Raw genomic sequence first — 21,329 nt, 5'->3', positions numbered from 1 at the left:
GTTTCTATTCAAAAAGTGTTTTTTCTTTTGCCAATGTCTTTGGCGCCGTTAGACGAATCTTCGTGAAATTTTCAAAATTGATGCCCCACTCTCTTCAGCTGTTGTGTTGAAAGTTTCGGGGTGATTGGTCAAGCGGGACCAAGAAAAAGGGGGGGTCCGAAACATGTTTTCTCTATGAAACTTTAGACACAGCTACAGCCCGAACTGCTGAATTGAATTACACCAAATTTGGGGAAAAGGTAGCTCTTGGTTCAGAAAGCACTCTTTGTGTTAAATGGTGTAAATCCGTTCAGTAGTTCCTGAAAAATGTAAACATTTCTCAGATTTACAAATATAGCCGTGGAAGATCCGCGAACCCTCCCAATCTCGAGCCTGTGATCTGATTGGCTGCCAACACGTCCAACCAGGAAGTGCTGACAGCCATAAGGAGTAATGTTGAAAAACATAAAACATTAAGAAAAGGGGGCAGGGTAGAAACACCCTGACCCCCTAGGCCTGCTGAGAGGGGCGAAATAAAACAGTTTTAAAAAAAAAAAGAATTTTGACAAGAGTCGCATAGGGTCCGCGAATCTTGCTGAAAATGTTTACATAAATCGAAACGCGGTCTCCCGCGTTTTGTTTCTTTGAAGCCCCCGGGTGGACCAGGTCCCAGGCGCTGCTCCCGCCATGCCATAGCAAACTTTGCTTCGCTTCATGGAAGCGAGAGCATAAAAATACTCTTGCTTACATGAAGCGAAGCAAAATTGCTTTTGGGCAGAGGGAGCTGCATGACTGCAGCTCCCTCTGCCCAAAAACAATTCTGGCTCCCCGCAGGCAGCGGGAGCTGGCAGGGACCACGGGGGCCTTGAGGCTGCCCCCGCGGTCCCCAACGTTGTGGCCATGCCCCAGGGGATGGGGTCCCTGGGGCGATATCAGCCCAAGTAGAGGGCCGTGCGGGCCACTCTACCTATTTTATTTTAATTTTTTAAAACATAAGGCCTGGCCCCAGCGATGGGGTCCCGGGGCAAAACTGCCTCTGGGAAGTGGGGCCCCTTCCTTTAAAAAAAAAAAAAGAAAGAAAGAAACTGGCCGGGCCATGGGGGATGGGGCTGACTTCGGCCTGGGGGCCGCATCTCCCCTTTAAAGAAGAAAAAATAAAGAAAGGCCTAGCGCTGGGGGATGGGGTCCCGGGGGCCGAAATAGGCCTCGGGAGGGGTGCCGCACGCCCCCCTCTCATTTTATTTTATTTTTAAAAATGGAGCTGGCCCTAGGGGATGGGGTCCCTGGGGCCTAAAATGGTCAAAGGAAGGGGGGACACACAGCCCTCTAACTTAAATTTTAAAAAAGAGGAAGCCAGCAACTTGCCGGAGGCCCTGCCCCCTCTGTTCACTACTCTGCTAACGCAACCCTGATGCGCTCTTGGTTGGTGGATGAAGTCCCCTTCGATGCTGAGGGTCCTTAGGGGCCAACTAGCCCACCTGTTCCCTCCAGTAAATCCCACACAGTGGGATTGCTGAGAGGTGGTCAGAGGCCCGTTCTAGTTAAAATGGTCTAAAACATGCCGTTTCTTTTAACAGAGTGTGGACACTATAAACATAAAGAATGTGTGGGATAGTTGTTCACAACTCATTTTAATCAGGAGATTTAGTAACCTCTTTTCACATTACTGGGCTTAGATGTTTGATAGATGACACCATCATTTACACGTTATCATCATTTCTTCACCACTTCACATGAGCTTAAGAGTTAGGTCACACGTCTTTCTTTTCTGTCAAGAAAGTTGCCGATGATGACAGAACGAGCAAACTGGTGAGTACCAACCAGTATCTCCATGGAGGGTGCTTACGTGAGGCACTTTCTGACTTCTTTCACATTTTTTCTTCGGTGGATGTGAGAATAGCTGTGCATGGTTGATAATTTTAAATAAGGAACACTTATAGGTGGGCATGACTAGATTAACAAACAAATTTTCCACAGACTACGATGTGTTCTTTATAACCGTTATTTTTGTATGGACGGCACCCCCCCACCAAGAGCGTGCAAGGAGGTGTGTTTGCAGAGTGGTGGAGAAAGGGGGCGTGGTCTGCTATCAGAACTCAACAATCCTGCTGTGTGGGACTTACAGAAGATAATTAGAGGGCTATTTGGCCCCCAAGGACGTCCTTGGGGGCGAGCTACCCCTCCGTTACCTCTAGTAAGTCCCACACAGCAGGATTGCCAAGAGGTCATTCGGAGGCCACGCCCCATTTGTCCACCACTCTGCAATCGCGCCTCCTGGTGCACTACTGGTTGGGGGATGAAGTCCACTTTACTCCAGAGGGACCTTGGGGACCAAGAAGCCCTCCTGGTACCTCCTGTGAGTCCTACGCATCGGAATTCCTGAGAGATGGTCGGAGGCCCAGACCCTTTTTCCACAACTCAAACCATAGAAATTCACTAAAAAAAAAAAAAAAACACAGGTTTGAGGGACGTTATAGTTAGGAATTCGCATTTAAAAACAGATTAGAAATTCACAGAAAAAAAGCAAAGGTTACAGAGATGTTTTAGTTTTTAAATGTCAGCCTAACTATAACGTCTCTGTAACCTTTGTTTTTTTCTGTGAATTTCCAAGGTTTTTTAAATGCTAATTCCTAACTATAATGTCCCTGAAACCTGGTTTTTTTTCAGTGAAAAAAAAATATATATACACACATACACATACATACATATATGTATGTATATCATGCTCCACTATCACTCAAAACAGTAAGGTCCAGCACTCACGTTGGTACGAAATCCGGATCAGGATTTATTACATGCACTTAAATCAGAAACAGACGCGTTACAGCATAAGCCTACATCAGTGTCAATGGGTGCCATGAAAACAGACATACATATAGTTTAAATCACAAAACTAAAGAAGGACAATTCATTTACGAAAAGTACGTATATAATCTATCTACTAATCAATTCACCGACTCGTCATTTAACTTGATTACAATTCGAATTCATAGTAATATTAAATTAACAAATCAACATGATCATTCTGCGTATACATCAAAAGAGACAATCGTATTGAGTCTCTACTTCGCACCACAATCATTGCCATTTGATGGGAGATCACTTCAAGCATTCTATTTCATAGCATATCGCGTGCCCGTATTTTCAAAAGGTTACATGCCCTGTTTCGCCAAAATAAATTTGCCCCTTCTTCCGCCCTGGATGGGCATATAGGATTAAGCATTTCCAGCATGTTTATAATGTTTTCTCTAATGTGTATATATATATACATATACACACACACATATAAAATTTTGTGGCAACATTGCGCAGTACCTTTACTAATTTATCCTCACAATTAAAAAAAAAAACAAGGAGTGTGATTGTGTACATTAATATGTATAGACTTTATTGTATCTGGAAAGTAAACAATTTACAATTACTGAAGAGGCAAAAGACAATATTGTAAATGTACATGGATGTTCTATTGTGGTTGAATATATTTATACACATATATATTATCGTGTTTAGAAGAACAATAGAATAGAGTGCAATAAAACAATTCAACAATACACAAAGACACTTTTCATATTATATATATGTATATATATTTAAAAATATATATATGGAAATATTTTAACAGTTCTCCATAAAGTCATCATCATGATGACTGGTTGAATGTCAGAAGTGAAATGTATGCATTACAAAATAAGCTGCAGGTATAACAACTATGATAGCTACAGCTGCAAGCCCAAAATATAACAGTGCAAGTATAATCTTTAAATAAAAAAATAAAAAAGTAAAACGTGGTTGACAGATAAAATGCTGAAACGTCAACCATCTAATACCATCTTATGTAACCTATTTTGGCAGTTGTAACTCACTGACTGGATTTTGAAAATGAAAATACATTGACCTATTGGCTTCAGAAAGCTAGGAATATTTAAGCTCGGACAAACATTCCTCATTGGTACATGTGTCCAAATCTCACAATCATCTTTAAGATTAAGGAGAGGGAAATCAATTCAGAAGTCCGGACGGAAGGAACATGAACAGATATGAGCTGATGGCATGAATAAATGTCTTTAAAAACTATACATTGAAAAAGACTACACACACCAACATCAACAGATTTCTAAAGAAAAACTTCTGCTAAGATAAAAAAAAAACGGCAAAGCAGCCCCCACAAGAGCCAATGGGTCACTGAATATAAGGTTTTGTGATATTGTTCAACATGGTCATGATTTGGCATTCTTTTAAGAGGAAGTCACACATGTATGATAGCTGGTCAGGCACAGGATAACTTTCTGCAGGAGGGAGCAATCTCAAGAACCAGGCCAGTTGAGTAGCAAGGATGCCATGTACCCTTATGCAAGCCAGGAAAATGGGTAGTAAAATACCATAGTAATCAGGGTTCCGTGGTCTCTTTCAAGACTTTGGACCCCAGTGCAACTGCACCTACTGTACCATTTTTAGCTACTCCCCTGCACTAATCAATCGCCAACACGTTGCATGGTTGTCAAATCATTACCTTGAATGGCAACGATTCATCTATGGGCAACGTTGAGTAGATCGTCTATTTTAGCACCTTACTATCATTCATTCATGTACCTTAATATCCTAAACATTGACCAGGAACCACTCACCTCCTTGTCACATGTCTTTGTTCTTGGTGTACCCTGATACCAACTGTCAGATGATGTATCTTAGAAATATCTCAGCCAGGTGAGCTATACTCAGAATACCAATTCCAGTGTCCCTCAATTTAAGTCAATTTAACTTATCGATTAACATAAGCAGCGCAAAGACGAACCAAGGCACTACCTTGAACCTTCTTAACTTGTCATTAGTACGAACAATATCTCATGCCCTATTTCAAAAATAAGTTATTCTGAAGATAACAGTGGAGCAGCCCTGCGTAGTCCATTACTGTCCCTTTTTAAAAGAACAGTACAAAATTTGAAATCATCCATTTCTAAAAGCTCGTCTAAATAATAATTATGCCAAACACGCCTTAAAATAAAGATGGAACAGCTTCTTTTTCTTCTTTCAGCCTCAAAGAAAGCCCCCTACTTCAGCTGTCTAATGTTGAAAGGTATGGAGTTGACTACTTTAACACAGGCCAGAATTTTGTTGAACGATTTGCTGCTTTAATATCAGCAAGATCTCTCCTGTCCCAATTAACATTATGGTCTACATTTTGTACAGCTACTATGATTAGTTTTCTGAGAGTGCTATTTGTCTCTTTCTTTTGTGCCTTCCTCAAAGAGAAAAGGAAGACACAGCTAAGGAAACAGAGAAAGAAAAAGTAAGAATGAAACACAGCAACAGAAAGACCAATAGATACAGTAATAAGATATGGATTCAGCACATAATAAGACAATACCACCATCACCAAAAAAAAGCTTTGTCTTCATGAATATCGGGTAAATCGACAGCTTGAACTGGCTGAGAGAACCAGGCATGTAATTCAATGGCACTACGACCTCCAAGCCTAATGTAACAAAAGCTGGTCTACAAAATATGCAAAATACTGAAATTATAACGTGATTTCTTTGACCAACTTTTCTTGCCCTTGTGTTGAGAAAGGATCTTGAGGGGTGGAAGATGTGGCTTGTAGTATTGTGCAGGTGCATAGTTCCAATGCTGGAAGGTGCCTGAGCAGCTTCAGTTGCCCTTAATCCAAAATGTAACAATTTCATCCCCGCTCTAACCATCACGTGGAGTAAAGTCAATAGGTGTGTGGGGCCAGGCATGCCCACATTAAACAAAATTGCAATTCTAAAATCATCAGGCAATGATCATTGTAAGGCAATAAAAACATGGATTTTTTAGATATGGAGTGTGTGAGATTAGGGATTAGAGGGTGTGGGTCCAAAGAAGGTAGCCTGGGTGATGCGGTCTATACATTAAAAAAAGCAAGAAATTAGGAGACTAAGCAGGTTATACATGGGGGTGGGCGGAATTCATGGAGTTTCACTCTGTGGAATTCCACGGAGATACATAACAACTCTAAGTGATTCCACAAAGTTCCGCCAACGGACGGGAAATATGCCGCTCACTCTGCAATTCAGCATCTGTAGCACGAGCAGCGTTGAAAAATCTGCATGAATGGCACCAAGAGTTGCGCAACTGTGCACATCCAATCGGGTTGATTTTGCTGCTGCATGAGTAGAAAATCTATTGGAGCGGCAGCAAATCTACTCAAGCGGAAGCCCTCTGACCGTGACCGTCTGCATTGGAAAATCACGCAAGGGGATGCCACATCTCGCTCGCAGTTTTGAAGTCTAAAGGGAGAAAAATTGAACTGCATGGCAATTGGCTGAATTTGTAAAGAACTCCGAGTTAACCCCTTCAGCGCGGCGCGGATTACCGCGCTGTGCTGAAGGGTTCGTGCGCAGGCGGGCGGGGCCATGACGGAGCGGTTCCGTCATCCGCATAGCGCAAACGATGCACATGACGGAACCGCTCAGTCATGCGCATCGAAGGGGTTAAACAGTAACGTGAGGTGACCAAAGTTCCGCCAATTCAACGGGCAGAATGCAATATTTTGCCCACCCTTAGTTTTACAGTGATGTAGTAGACAGAGATAAAGGAGAGACTAGATGGGCTGAGTGGTTTTACCAACAATATCTTTGTAGAAAAAATTGGTCTGTCACACACTGGGTCCTTGTAGCACTAAACAAACACAAGTCCCTATTCTCCACTGCACCAACCAGGATTTGGTGCAGTGCATCAACTAATAGCGGCTTTATAATGTACAATAGTGCATTTCCTGCTGATTAACATAACTTGTATTTAATTGTCATTTAAGCTGCGTGGTATTTTATAAGTAGTTACTGGAAGGTTAACGATGAAAAGAAGTTACTGAATATTTAGCTTTTTAGCCACACACAAATGCTCACTTACCCCGCCCCCTTGCATGCCACATCACAGTTCCCATACTTTTTTATGCACTTCAACCACTGCCAACATCAATAGCTGTAAGTGTGAGAACAAGGAGCTTGGTGTCTTGGACTGCAACATATTTTAACCAACAGCATAGATTGCTCTGTTTTAACTGTGCTGTTCTAGAGAATCATAGTTTGCTTGTGTTTTTCAGGGAGAAGGGACTCGAGGATTGACTTCATAAAGCAAAATCCCTTGGATTGGAACAGCTGTAGCATCTAAAGTTATTTTGAATCTTTGGCTTTGAGGTCAGCTCTACATTGCACTGCGACTTCTGCAAACAGGTGTTATAGCATCTTTGGCACCTAAGCCCATGTCCACACTGATGGAAGGGGTCATGGAGAAGGAGTTTAACAGATGGCTTGAGAGAAAACTGGAGATGAGTGAGGAAATGACCACTACATAATGGGATTGAACATAGAGGAGGTTTGTTTTTGATCCTCAAGTCTTCCAAAGGTGAAGCTTTCAAACCTTGATGAATATCAGCCTAGCTGAGTAAACCAGATCTATCAGATAGATGAGAAGGTTGAGGGCAGTCAGCACTGCAATGGCCACCAGCTTGTCCCAGGGGCAGGGTGCAAGCGAAGAACTCCGGCAACTGGTTGGTCGTTTCGGCACACCTCCATGGTCCCTATCGAACTTGTAAAGGGGCCAGATGACAGTGGCCGTGGCATACAGCAACACAGCCAGCAGGGTGTAGGCACTCAGAAACTTGTTGAAGGCAATGGGTAGCCAGCCAGTGCACTCGCCCACGCACAGGATGATCACCACCACGGAGAGGATGAAGCAGATGCAGTAGACAGCCAGGCACCACTTCAGAGCATCATTGTAGTCATAGGAGATGGGGTCACTGATGAAGACGAAGATGATGCAGGCAATGAAGGTCTCCACTACCTTCAGGAGCCCTGGGACAGTAGCCATGTAGCCTGTAATTTCTCCGGGCTTGGCCCGAGTCATGGAAACCTCAATGATGTATGCCAAGGTAGTAAGGCAGGAGAACACTGTGGCAGCAATAATGTAGTCACGGGTCTCATTGCGCCCACCACGATTCTCAGGCAGGTGGTACACTGGGTAGATTACAGAGGAAGACAAGCACATGAGGACGGCATACATGGCAAATGTGATTGGGAAGTTCTTCCAAGACACGGGCATGCGGTTCTGCAACCCTGCAAACTCCACTATAAGGATGATAATGGTGACAGCAAAGCAGAAGCACCAGGAGAACATGCACCAGTCACCTGGATGGCCATACCAGGCCCTTTTGTGGACCACAAGGCTGAATGTTACACAGGCAAAAAGGGCTTCTAAGAGGCGAAGAATGCCAACTGGTGATGTCAAGACATGGCGGTTCCCCACTACGGTGGTGGTGGTGGTGGTGGTGGTGGTGCGATGGACTGGCATTGCTGGGGTGATTCTGCAATGGAGAGAGAAACGAGACCAATCATTACATGTATTACATTGTTTACATTCCCTGTGGCGCCTCACATTCTGATAACACAAATATGATGCATGACAGACACAAACAATGAACATGCCACACGAATATCACACATCAAAACAAACATGCCAAGGATATATGCACAACACACTCTTTAACATCAAACATCAAATATATACATGGCAATAACTGACAGAAATTCACACACTATATGAACACTACTCACATAATACACACTATACTACCCCCACTCACCAAATATCACACATTAACAATGTGTTTTGCGCATATCAAAAATCACAATATTCATTACACCCTGCAACATAGGGGATTCAACTGAAAAAAAGAGTGCTCAATTTGTATGCTGAGCAGTGGCAGAAAGACCTTTAACCCAATCTGGCTAATGGCACGTGGGCAGACTGCATTAAGGACTCAGTGTTAAAGGCTGCTCCATTGCTCGTTTAGGGCCACTGTACTGTAAGTGCTTACATTTCTTTTATTACTATCTGTATAGGTAGGCACATTTTTAGGCCAAGCTTAGCATACAGCACAAGCTGTCTGATTGCAAATATATATTGTGGGCTCACAATAAAATACACGCGCATTGAGCCCGCACATTGGTTGGCTGTTCTGTCACTCATTTGGCTGTTTCTTTTTTGATGATGTTTTGTCAAGTTAATCTTGTGTTTGTCCCTCCTATGGAGAATTGCCCCTTTAACCATCTCTTTGATTGACTGACTTCTGTGCTTCCACTGCTCGCTTTTAGAGAACTACTTCTTTCTTTCTGTTTAAGCACTTCATGTATTTGTGTTTTCCAGCTGTCTCCCTTGTGTGCTTTTCTCCCCCCCACCAGCTCGCTCTGCCCATGTGCTTCTCTCCCCCACCCGAACTTGTGGTGCTCTCACCCGGGCATGTATTTCTGCAACCCCCATGCTTATGTTCCTCTCTTTCGCCTGTGGTCTCTCCTTCTGGTTGCTTCTTCCATGCCTGCCATGTTGCTTCCTCTGGCCTGCCATGTTGCTTCTCCCTCACATGACATGTTACTTCTCCCACCACCCCTCCCCAAACCGGTGGTGCAACACGCTCATCCATTTATTTAAAAACGGCTTTCATACTACGCTTTAAAAACGTACTTTCAAGCTACTCTATTTTTTTTACTTTTAATCGATCCATCTCAGAGTGGTAAATAAAAAAAGTGTCCTCTTGTATGCCACCATGTGCATACACAATGACGCAGTGGTCATACCATCACATCTTTTTCGGCCATGCTGTACACGAGTTATGATACTCGACACTATGGCTAAAAACATCAGCAAAGCCAATGGTTCTTACAGGCAACACCTGTCGGATTTGCCAATGCTTGTCCTAAATCTGTGATGATACAGGACACCTTCTGTGCTGAGGCTCCTCTCTCCTTTCATCATACAAGTGCTGACCATTCACAGACCCTTTTGCACATCTCTTGTTCGCGTAAGTGCAGGCTCCAGCGTCCCCCAAAAGAATGGAAGTTGACTCCTGAGGTGGAAGCACAGGTTTCTATTTTAAATATGAAAACTTGTGCTAGTGCATGGTACAACTCTCTTCCCTTGAAGGAGGAAGGAGTCCATCCTTTGTCGCCCCCTTCTGGAGCCGACCATGACCCATAGTGTGTAGAACTCCTTTGAGGGCATTCCGCCAAGCAACTTGAGGCCTCCCAGTCCAGCACGACCTCTGAGGTATGCAAATTAATGCTGATCCATGCCCACAAGGACCCCATTTCTGAGCAATTAATACACTAAGGCAGCATAGCTTTAAACCCAGTTTCAACAGACCAGAATTACCCTGTGTCTGCTCCCCCAAACACATCTGCAAACGTACAATGATATCCGGCCAGTAGAGCATTGCCCCAAGAGTGCACAATATACCCAGTGAAGGTTGGAGGTTCAAGGTCACAAAGAATAGCACCTGCGGCATCTCAGTTCCCATATCTTTTGATAGAAAGTGCCTTGCCTGTACCTGGGTGTCCACAGCAATTGCTAGGTATAAATAACACAGCCTTTACCCGAATATCACATATAGCTCAGGGGTGAAAGGTATCTCTCTTCACTTTGTGCCCCCATCACATGCCATTAGACAAAATGTCAACATAAGTAACACTAAGTTGTTCTAAATGTGCGGACCATTTGGTTCACGTAGCCCTTAAAACTTGTAAATATGTATATTTAGGTAAGCGTTTTATTAAGAAATCTAAAAATTAAGTTGTCTTTGCTGTTTTGCGTTTATACAACGATGTCGGACCCATACCTCTATACTTCCCTTTGGTCGACCTTAACCATTCCATCTAACTCTTGTGCTATGTACCAAACTCTTTTGCTTGGAAAGAATTATGTTCAAGCACTTTTGCTGCAAAATATATAAATACAAATAAAGAAAGAAAGAAAGATGACTGATGTCGAAACGAACATCAAGTCACATCAATCTGACTATTTTTGTTAATTTGACACAATGATTTTCGATGAGACTTGGCTTATAAAAGCATCAAGACACTGATAATTCTACTGCCAATTGTGTCTATGTAGCTATACCCGAACAAAGCTTCAATGTGCTCCAAAGATAAGCCTGGTCTCCTGCCATAGAGTTGATTCACAAAGGCAATCTGAGACAAAATGCTAACTTTACAACTTCTGGTATTCACAGAGGTCATTTACGAGTCATAGCTTTATGTCCGCAGTCCGACCGGAATCTCCGGCTGAAGCCGTACTCTCCGGCTCGAGCCGTAATCTCCAAACCCGGGACAGAACCTCTTGCTTGGGCCAGATGAAGTGTAATCAATAGGCCGGAACACCATTTTTACAAAAGGGACCATTAGGAAGGAGAGCTAAATGGTAGAGGAGGTCATGAAAATCAGTTTGCTCAGGGAAAAGAGTGTGGCCAGACACTGGATCACATCCCAGAAACGTTTGCTCTTTTGCATCATGGTACATGCAGTCAACAATTATCGCTCCCCTCAGTGTTGACTGTAATGTTACACCAAACTTTGATGTAACATTGAGGGGAGCGCAAATTGTGGACTATATGTACCATGATGCAAAGGAGCAAACTTTTCGGGGATGTGATGATGTGAGGTGCCGTGTTTTGCACACAGGCAAACAGTAATTTTTTTACATTTCCGCAAGCCGGCAGGAAGCTCATTCTATATGCTTTTTATGAAAAAAGCATCAAATATGTCAAGAACGTGTAATATTGCAAGTTGGTTCGTGTGCATGTGAAGCAGCTAGCTCAGCCCAGCAGCTCTTGGACTCGCTTAGGACCTCAAGGAACACTTGTTGGAGCAAGGAAGATAGTTCTGAAATATTCATGTATGATGGTAGACAAACATTTATATTTCCAGCATATTTGTTAAGTACTCCCCATTAGCTGCATAATTGGGATCGAGTTCAGAAAAGCAGACAGATTCTGTATCTCAAGAGAACTGGTTCCCCACAGGATTGAAAATCAACTTAATTTGGAGAGCTTCAAGAGGATTGCAGATCTGAATGCCCACTGTGCTGTGTTGCACAGCTGCAGTTCGGAACTTCTTTTAGGATGCCTCTTTGGAGTTTCATAAGTAAGGCCCTGTATAGCTTTGAAATTGCAAATACTCCCCTCCATTGAGCTCTTATCGTTCTAGTTTTGTCTCGGAGGGTGGGCCCTGCCTACCCGTACCCATTTGGCAAAGAAAATCCCACTGTGTGGCTGTAACTAGGATAGGAGGAGGCTCCAGTGAGATGTCTTCTGCCATTGGCTGTGCTATAGCTCTTGCACTGGCTGAAATCTGCGACTTGCTTTCGGAGAGATGCCAGGGATCTCTGCAGTTATAGGACGGCGTGTGTGGTTCAACCAGCTGGCAACCACTGGAATGCTTACCCATGAGCCTACAAACTCTTCGGTTTTGCCCCTGAACCCCTTAGGCACGGAGTTTGGTCTCAGTCCGTTTTTACTCCATTACCCAGTTTTCTCTCAGATACTACAGAAAACGAATGCATTTCTGCCTTCAGTTTGTCTTTGCATACTAGCTGTAAAGCATTTTAGGAGGCTTCAAAGAGCATTGTCAACTACATAACGATAACTTCATGGTGTCAGTTATCATTTTAGGCCGACAATGTAATGGCTTTCCTTGCTACGCCACGAGGACCACCAGTGGAGTAATGAACTCAAGCTGCAAATCACTCGCAAACAGCTACTAGTCATCCACAAGCCCAACATGCCTCTCTCATGCAACTCGGCTCCCAGCCTTCCTTAACAACCCAAGCCAGCAACAGCCTGTGATGATTGTCATTTTCTGTTTCGCATCCCTGTACCGCCTTGCATCGCAGGGCCCAACACAGAATAGAGGAATATGCATCAGAGAAGTTATCAGGGGCTGAGCTCTAGTCCACAGATGGCTGGAGTTACTCTAAGTGCAGCATGAACTGTCATAAGTATTTAATAGGGGAGAGGAGTTGGCCTAACAGCTAGGGCGGTTGAACCGGGATAGAGTCTCGGCAAGGACGCGCAACATAATGTGATCCTGGGCAATTCACTAAATCTCCCCAAAAATGAATGTGTCCTCATGTATGCAACTGGTGCTCGTGTAATGCGCTCTGATACTGGATACCTTTGGGTCAAGTTCGTGCTACATGAAACTCTGTAAAAAAAAGAAATTATATATATGTATACATATTTATATTAATGTGTTGGGACACCTGCCCGAATCAGAGATTCTGCTGTTTAGTTGGTGGGAAGAGCTGCGTCGTAGAGATCCTTGCTTGAGCCAATGAGTGGGAAACCTTTCCTTGGAGTTCCAAGCACGTCAGAGTCAGACTCATAGGTTTTTGAGCTTAATTGTAACGAGGCTCATTTGAGGAGTAAGTGCGAAGTACATACATCAAATAGCAGGTGGTAATTAAAATATTCGACAGCACCTGTCTCTAAAATAAAAAAATAAAAAGAGGACTTTATAAACTTTGGCACACTCATGGCGCAAGATGGCTGGCCAAGGTGACCCGCGCAGTGTAAACTGGTGGAGTGAGCCTCACTTTCCTGCTGTCAGTCAGCGGCTGTGGCCCCGCCCCATAACACGACTCGGCTGGGGAGAGGAAAAAATAAAACCAGTGCTTCAAATGGGCCGGTACTGCCTGGTACCGAGTACCGGCACATTTCAGAAACAAGCAGGTACTCTGGTCACAGAGTACCTGCACTTTCATTTTTCCATTTCAAGCACTGAATAAAATTGTAATAACTTCATTTTATTACCATTTCATTTTACACCTTTTGCGGGGCTGGTAGCAGATTCCCTAATAGAGGGGCCCGTGCCGAAGAAACCTTCTAACGTGGCCGCCTCTGGGCACGGAAAGTCACCACAATGTTGTGGCTTCTGTACAAGGGGGTAAGCAGCAGCACACGTGAATAAGTTTCACGAAAATTGAGACTGTACAATATTAGAAACTCCATTTCCACTAACTCTCTATCAAATCAAAATGTGCTCTACCATTCAGAAGACGCAACACTCATTTTTCCACTACGCCTTTCTCCGGGGAAAACATATAACAGGCATTTCCTTTAAGTCAATATATAAATTATCCATCAGGAAACAGTCTGTGTATAATAAGAAGGAAACGTGAGAAGACAGACTTGGGTCATTAATGTCCACTGGAAAATATGAGCAGCGGCAGATGTGGAGGTGCAGAGAAGGCGGGGAGGGCTGGGAGTGAAAGAACTAAGGGGCGGAGAGAAGAGGGAATGAAGGAGCAGAGCCGGATACACAGGGAGAAGAGGGAAGGAAGGAGCATGGGAGGAGAGGAGGGGTGGAGGAAGAAAAGAGAATGAAGATACAAGGGAGTTGAGGAAGGAAGGAGGCAAAAAGAGAATGAAGGAGCTGAAACGGGAGTCAAGGAGAGGGGGTAAGAGGGAGGAAAGAAGAAAATGGAGAAGGTAAAACAGGAGTCAATGAGAGGAAGGGACGGGCGAAAAAAGAAAGAAAGAAATGAAATTCAAGGAAAGGGTGAAATGAAGGAGTGGGGCTAGTAGACTAGAGAAGGGAATTAAGGAGAGGAACCAGGGGGGGCAAGGAGAGGAAGACATAAAAGTGGGGAAGAGGAGGAGGATCTGAGAAATCAAAGAGAATGAACTTAGAGAGGAGGGAATGAAGGAGTGGAGCCAGACAGAGCAGGAGAGGATAGAGTAACGGAGAAGAACCAGAAAAAGCACGGTGCGAATTGAATGAAGGCGTAAAGAAGGGAACCAAGGCGGACAGGAGTTAATGAAGGAAAAGATGGAGAAATTAAGGAGGGGATCCAGGTGAGGCAAGGAGAGGAGGGAATGGAGGAGTAAAGAAAGGAATATAGGTGGAAGGAATTAATGAAGAGAAGAGGGAATGAAGGAGCTGAGGCAGAGAGGATGAGATGGAATGAAGGAATAGGCAAGGAGAGGAAGGAATGGAGGAGTAAAGGTGGAAGTAATTAATGAAGAGAAGAAGCAGAGTCGGATGTTTAGAGGATGAAATGAAGGAAGAGGCAAAGCGGGCGGAATGGAGTAGAAAGGGAATAAATGATGACAGGAGAAAAGAGAAGAGATGAGATTTGGGGAAAAGAGTGAGAAGGCAGAGCAAGAAACACCTAGGATTCAGATAGGTTGAGACTGTAGACGCTATGTGGGGTGGGCTTCTAGCAGTATATCCAGATGTGGAGGTTCTTTCAGGGCAGCCAGATGTGTAGAATGGGGATAGGGGGAAGGGAAAGGCTTCTGGAGCTGCCAGATGTGCTGGAAGTAGTTATGGTGGAAGGAGGATTCTTACAGAACAATCAAATGGGCAGGCTGGGAATAGGGTGGATGTAGTCGCAGAGATGCAAGATCTCGAAGGGATGATGGTCGTGATGGGGGAGGGCGGAGAAGCCGGCTGCGTACGTGGTTTTTGGGATCAGTAGAAGTGGAGGGGGTGAAGGGTTTCAGTTAACTCCTTTTGGGCAGAAGTGGGTTTTGATGGATGGGCGGTTCAGATACGTTCAGAGAGGGACTGGAGAGAAGTGCTCTGTCGAATTGTGTAGAATGTAGTACCAGTGGAGGTTCCACTCCTGGCACCACTAGCCGGGCACTAAACAGCAACAACCTTCCGGGTAGGAAGGTGACTCTGTGCTCACTTGACTCTAAGAAATGTGAGTGCACAGCGTCTCTATATAGTCTTAGATGGGTCTCTCAGCTGCTCAGCTGGGGAAAACAAAATAACACGACAAGTTACATGGTCAATTAAACATTTTAGTGCATACAGGCAAGAGTGGGTACACAATGGGCAGAAAACAATACTTTATTAAAGCCAAGAAATCTTTTTTATATATGTAGGGTCCAATACCAAAAGGATAGGACTCTGTTCTCTTTTGAATATGGAGTACATATGAACAGTACCTAGAGACATTTATACATATTCAAACCAAAGCAATGATCAAAAGTGTATACAAATATATAATTAGAATAAATAAATACACCTTCCCCTGTCGGAAAAGATAAACCACAGGAACTTTAAAACAACTTTCATCCAAGCACAATCTAAACCATCAGGAATACTATAAGTCCATTCATACTACTAACTCTCTATCACAATCATACAGTTAAGAAGGTCGCAGAACAAGAGTGACGGAAGACAGAATTTGGAGAAAACTTAGAGGGAGACACCGGGGGGGGGGGAGGGAATCGAAATTATTTGGCTGGAACCCAGGTCAGGGATCAGGTAACTGAGTGTAACATTGGGGAGAGTTGAAGGATAAATAGTAAAGCAAAATCACTATATAGCTGCACGGATCATATACATACGTAGGTTTCAAGTTCGGGAGACAGATTTTAAAGTGTTGTTTTATTTATAACACTATGAAGTTTCCATCAAGCTCATGGCCGACGCGCGTTTCGGTGAAAGGCAAGAAACCTAGCCGTAACATTCTTCAGGGCACAAAACGGATACAGTCCAATAAGGAATCTTTAACACAACAGGGGACAAAGGACACCAGAGCTATGTTGTCACTGAAACTCGATAGGGTCCAGGGGTCCACTGTATGACAGCTCTCAGATGGGGGTAAATCGTTCAGCTATGATGTATAGAGTTAGTAGCTGAAAATACATCCAAATCAGGCAGGGCTCAAAAGGGACGAAAGAAGTCTGAGCCGGAGACCAACGTATGGATAAATAGCTGGGCTGCTAAAAGCAGGGTCACGAAGTGTAGGATCCCGTGAGGAAGGGTAGAAAGGAACTCATCCTCTCCCTATCCAACGAACCCAATACCACCAGACACAATTTTTGAGTAGGCAAGGAAGCCGTTGCCAAATGGATGAAAAACAGCTGCCTACAACTAAACACCAACAAAACAGAAGTACTCATCATGAGCCCACACCCCGATGCATGGAACGACACCTGGTGGCCCCCCGTCCTCGGAAGCCCCGCCCACCCCTACGGACCACGCACGCAACCTGGGAATCATCCTGGACTCCGAGCTCAAAATGAACCTCCAGATCAACTCCGTCTTGTCCTCCTGCTTCCACACCCTCCACCTCCTGCGTAAGACCTTCAAATGGATCCCCCTCAAACACAAAAAGACCGTCACTCACGCCCTGGTCACCAGCAGACTCGACTACGGCAATGCACTATACGCCGGAATAAACAAAAACCCCACCCGCAAGCTACAGAACATCCAGAATGCCGCCGCAAGACTGGTCCTTGACCTGCCAAGACACTGCCACATCTCCCAGCACCTTCACACACTCGACTGGCTCCCCATAAACGCTAGAGTCACCTTCAAGATGCTCACCCATGCCCACAAGGCCCTCCACGACACCGGACCAGCATACCTGAACAGCCGACTCAAATTCCACGCACCCCAAAGGACCCTACGATCTGCCCAGCTCTCCTACGCTGTGGTCCCCCGCACCAGATAGACCAGATCGGGGGGGACGCTCCTTCTCCTTCCTCGCGGCCCGAGCCTGGAACGCCCTGCCACTCCCCCTCAGACAGACAACATCGCTCCCCATCTTCGCAAGAAACCTCAAAACCTGGCTCTTCGACAGACTCCCTCCCCCTTAATGGACTAGAGCCTACTAAGCCCCCTCCCCCTCAGCGCCTTGAGACCCTTACGGGTGAGTAGTCGCGCTTAACAAACGCCTAATTGAATGATTGATTGATTGATTGAGGAATCCTAGAGGTCGTTCAAACACGGCCTCTTCGGGAGAATGGCTGAAACGAAAGGACGAAGGCGGCCCAGGGCAGAGCCCCCAACAGCGCGAGCGTGGCCTTCGAGGTAACCTCCGTTGAACGTGGCTTGTGGAATAAACTTGGAGACAGGATGCTCTAAAGAGATAAGGAAGTTCTTTAGGAAAGGATAAATCGTGTTGGCGACGGCAGTGAGTCCGGAAGGATTCGCGTAAGCAGGGCTCCGGCAGACACAGAAATGTATTTGTAGGCCCGGGCACTCTGGCAGAGGCAGACAAGGGTACTGCCAACAACCAGATGGTAAAGAGGAGCACGAAGCAAAGGATGGTAACGAAGGACGTCTGGCTACAGGGAGCCCGCACAGTCACCCTTAGAGGAAGTCAGTAATAGTAAAAGTGCGATCATAAGGGACGCAGGAGTGTAACCAGAATCGTATTCGTATGAGAAAGAGGAGAATAGCCAAATTAAGAGCGTAAACGGAAAGTGGAAGGGGGGCAGTCAAAGGAAGAGTTGCAACAGGAAGTGGGGATAAAGCCAAAAGAACAGTTCTTACATGAAGTGGGTATACAGCCAACTGTACAGCTCCTGCACTTAGTGGTGAAAAAGCAAGAGTATAGATGGTAAACGAAGTGTGACTAGAACAGGTCTTACAGGAAGTGGCACGACAGTCAATGGTATGGCTCACATAGTAGGTGGGTACGGTCAACACCAGATGGAAGATGGCCAGCCACGCTGCCCAAAGACGAGTAGGACGAAGACACAAATTATGACTACTGTCAATAGCCTTCAAAAAAGGGAGGAACCAAGAGCTTTTTAATGAGGTCCTGCACCGTGCTCCAAGGAATAGAGAACAAAACCAAGGGATGCAGTTCCTCTGGGGGAAGGGGGGGTTTAGAAAAGGGGGGGGGGGGAGAGCGATTAGTCTCTATAGAATGCCCTCACACACCTAGCAAGGTGTCATGCTTCATCATAGGGCTGTGCTCCTCGTCGGGCCGGCGCTGCAATGCCCGACGGGCTCCCGCGAAGGGGCTCTTTTTCGGAGATCTTTTATAGAGACAGCCGTATTGGTGCGTGGGGGTAGGTGCAACAAGTGTAGTGAGTGATGGTGTAGTGAGTTAAAATAGGTATGGTATTGCCAGACAATGAACCATTTTATTCTGATGGTATACCAGCCTAGGTAAAAACAAGTGACCCCAAGGGATTATAATGATCCCTAGGGAAATCAGAAGGTCGACATGTTTCTTGCTCTATGCCCTTACGAGTCGGTGGCAATTCATCAGGACCAAGTGAGAAAGTGCTCCAAAAAATATAATAAACTCTACTACATAATTGGTGATTCAAAAATTATAAGTACATCACCAGACAAAGCCATTGGGTCCCTAAGAGGAGTGGACCCGCTGTTGCGGTACCTAGAAGAAAAAGAGAGGACAACACAGACACATAAAACTTTACAGCATTTAAAAATTAGGTGCTGGTGGGCTCCTGTAGGGAACCGTGCATCTATTGTGATAGCCAAATCAATGTGCTCACATAGGAGATCTCAGAAGAGGATCGTGCCTAATACTATAAGGGTTACCACAATACGTGATAATGTGCTCACACCATGAATGCCAATTGCTATAATGTGATTCACAAAGTGCTCAACTGGCAAGGATGGATTACCAAAGCGGAACGTGCCTTAACTTATCAGGGTTATCACAATGCGTGAGGCTATGTACATACCAATTGTGCCAATTGCTATAATGTGTTTCACGACATGCTCAATGGTGGGGGGTCGCGATGAATGTTAGAGCGGGGATTGAATTGTCATCCTCAGCCCTCCGAAACCGTAACTAAACAATAAGGAGGGTGTGTTGAGAGGCCAAGGTGGCGGTATTGGTAAAGACGCTGATCCCACGAGTGCTAGTGCTAAGGGCTACGTGACAGTACTCGTATTAATAGTTGTGGGGCCCGTCAGGGTGAGACTCACCCCCTGGGGGACGGACAATGCCGTACGGGTTCGCCTGGAGGCCAAAAAGCACTCGCCCTGAAAAAGTTAAGGGAGAGGTTAAATACCTGGCAAGTTGTTGTACACACTTCGGAACCCTGGAAAACTCGAGTACTTACAGATTTGGGGCGCAGGCACGGCCGTGATCCTACTGAGGCTCAGGCTCCCGTGACACGCCGCCGTGGGTGTGTCCTAGATAAAGGAAGTGATCGGACGTACAGGGGCAGACGACTAGACCGCAACCTTGGCGGCCATATTGGAGATGTCAAAAAAACTTTATTGTGCGGGAAGTACAAGGAAGGACAAAATGTCCCCTCGCAAGTACAGCTTAAGGCATGCACAATATAGATATTGTAAAGAACGTGCTGGAAAGTGACTCAGCGGGACGCGCACGGTGAAGTGTGGGTATTAAACAATATGGATATGTTAATATTTATTTTTAGCTATATATCCACTGGTAAGACCACTTAATTGGCCCCATCAGGACATATATGTATGTAAAATCGATGTCAGCACTACAAGCCTATGAGTCTTTCCCCAGTGTATCTAAAAACTGTTGTCTGTAAACCTTTGAAGTTGTTGACGGTGACCAAGGATAATCACCTAAGTGTAGGCTGTAGAGATCAGGTTACTAGTTGATACCGGCCGTCTCATATATGAGGTGGATCATGTATTGTTAAGAGTGGCCCATGGTATATCATCGTTAAGGCCGTCAGTATGGCTAGAAATTCTGAAAATCCACTGCTGTTCCTTTCGGAAGAGGGCCTCCTTGCTGATCATTGGAAAGGCCTGTAGGATTGTCCATGTAAGATCGTTGGCAGTGTGATTTTTCTCCAAGAAATGGGTGCACATTTTGGTGCTAATCTTTTTGCATCTAATATTGCTACGGTGCTCGGAGATCCTGATCTTCACTGGACGTGTCGTCATGCCAATGTACATAAGCTCACATGGGCACTGAATTAAGTAAATACAATTGCGAGTGTTGCAATTGGTGTGGGATCTTTGTTGCCAGTTTAGGGTTTCTGAAAAGGTTATAGATTTACTTGTTTTTGTGAGGGTGCATGCTGTACATTGTCCGCAAGGGTGATGGCCTGTCACAGGTGGGAGGCCCCACAGTCGTTGGTTGGACGGCGGGGCTAGTTTGGGTCTAGTGCTGATAAGCATGCTTTTCAGATTGTCGGTTCTTTTGAATGCAAAACGGGGCTTGGGGACTTCCCAGCCTCCTACCGATAACAGATTCCAATGTTTTTTGATTATTTTCTGGAAGGTGTTTGATTCAGAAGTAAAAGTGCTTACACACGTAATTAGGTCAGATTTTATTTTTTCCGTGGAGGCAAGCAAGACATCTCTGTTGGTATTGCGTGCTCTTTTGTAGGCCGTTTGTGTAATTGTCCCCGGAAATTCTCTTCGGGCCAGGTGGCCAGTGAGCTCATGTGCTTGAGATTTGAAGTCCTCCAGTGTGCTGCAGTTGCGTCGGAGTCTGAGATATTGCCCTTACCAAGGGGCTGGGATTCGTGCCCACACCACGACACGATGAATTCAGGACTCACTGCGAGGTACACGACCTTTTTCGGAAAATTCGTCTGAGAAATTTCTTCACAGGCCAAAATCCCTCTTCCCAGTCAGACTCAGGCCTGCGAAAACCATCCACCTTCACACCCTCGTCCGCAATGGTGCCACCGGAAATCCTGGCTTTCGAAAAAGCAGTCATCAAGGACATTAGTACCATGACAGAGAAAAAAACCTTCCATAACATCTCACGCCTGGAAAACTTGGCGATAACTGATCTCAGCAAAGACACGACGATTACCA

At 45.0% G+C, this 21,329-nt stretch overlaps 1 protein-coding gene across 3 annotated transcripts in view; it reads right to left on the bottom strand.

The window, feature by feature from the left end:
* Positions 1-4,115: 4,115 nt before the first annotated feature.
* The window catches only part of MYADM (myeloid associated differentiation marker), a 57,932-nt gene continuing 40,718 nt past the window's right edge, over positions 4,116-21,329 (bottom strand). For all 3 annotated transcript variants that reach the window (XM_085616476.1, XM_085616478.1, XM_085616477.1), the window contains exon 2: positions 4,116-8,320. In XM_085616476.1, coding sequence (XP_085472602.1) covers positions 7,372-8,307 — 936 coding nt within the window. In that variant the 5' untranslated portion in view covers positions 8,308-8,320 and the 3' untranslated portion in view covers positions 4,116-7,371. The remainder of the gene's footprint in view (positions 8,321-21,329) is intronic.

This window comes from Triturus cristatus, chromosome 7 (assembly GCF_964204655.1).
Source record: "Triturus cristatus chromosome 7, aTriCri1.1, whole genome shotgun sequence".
In the NCBI taxonomy this organism is placed as follows: Eukaryota; Metazoa; Chordata; class Amphibia; order Caudata; family Salamandridae; genus Triturus; species Triturus cristatus.
The sequence above is the reverse complement of the archived record's forward strand: the minus strand, read 5'-3'. Positions and strand labels throughout refer to the sequence as shown.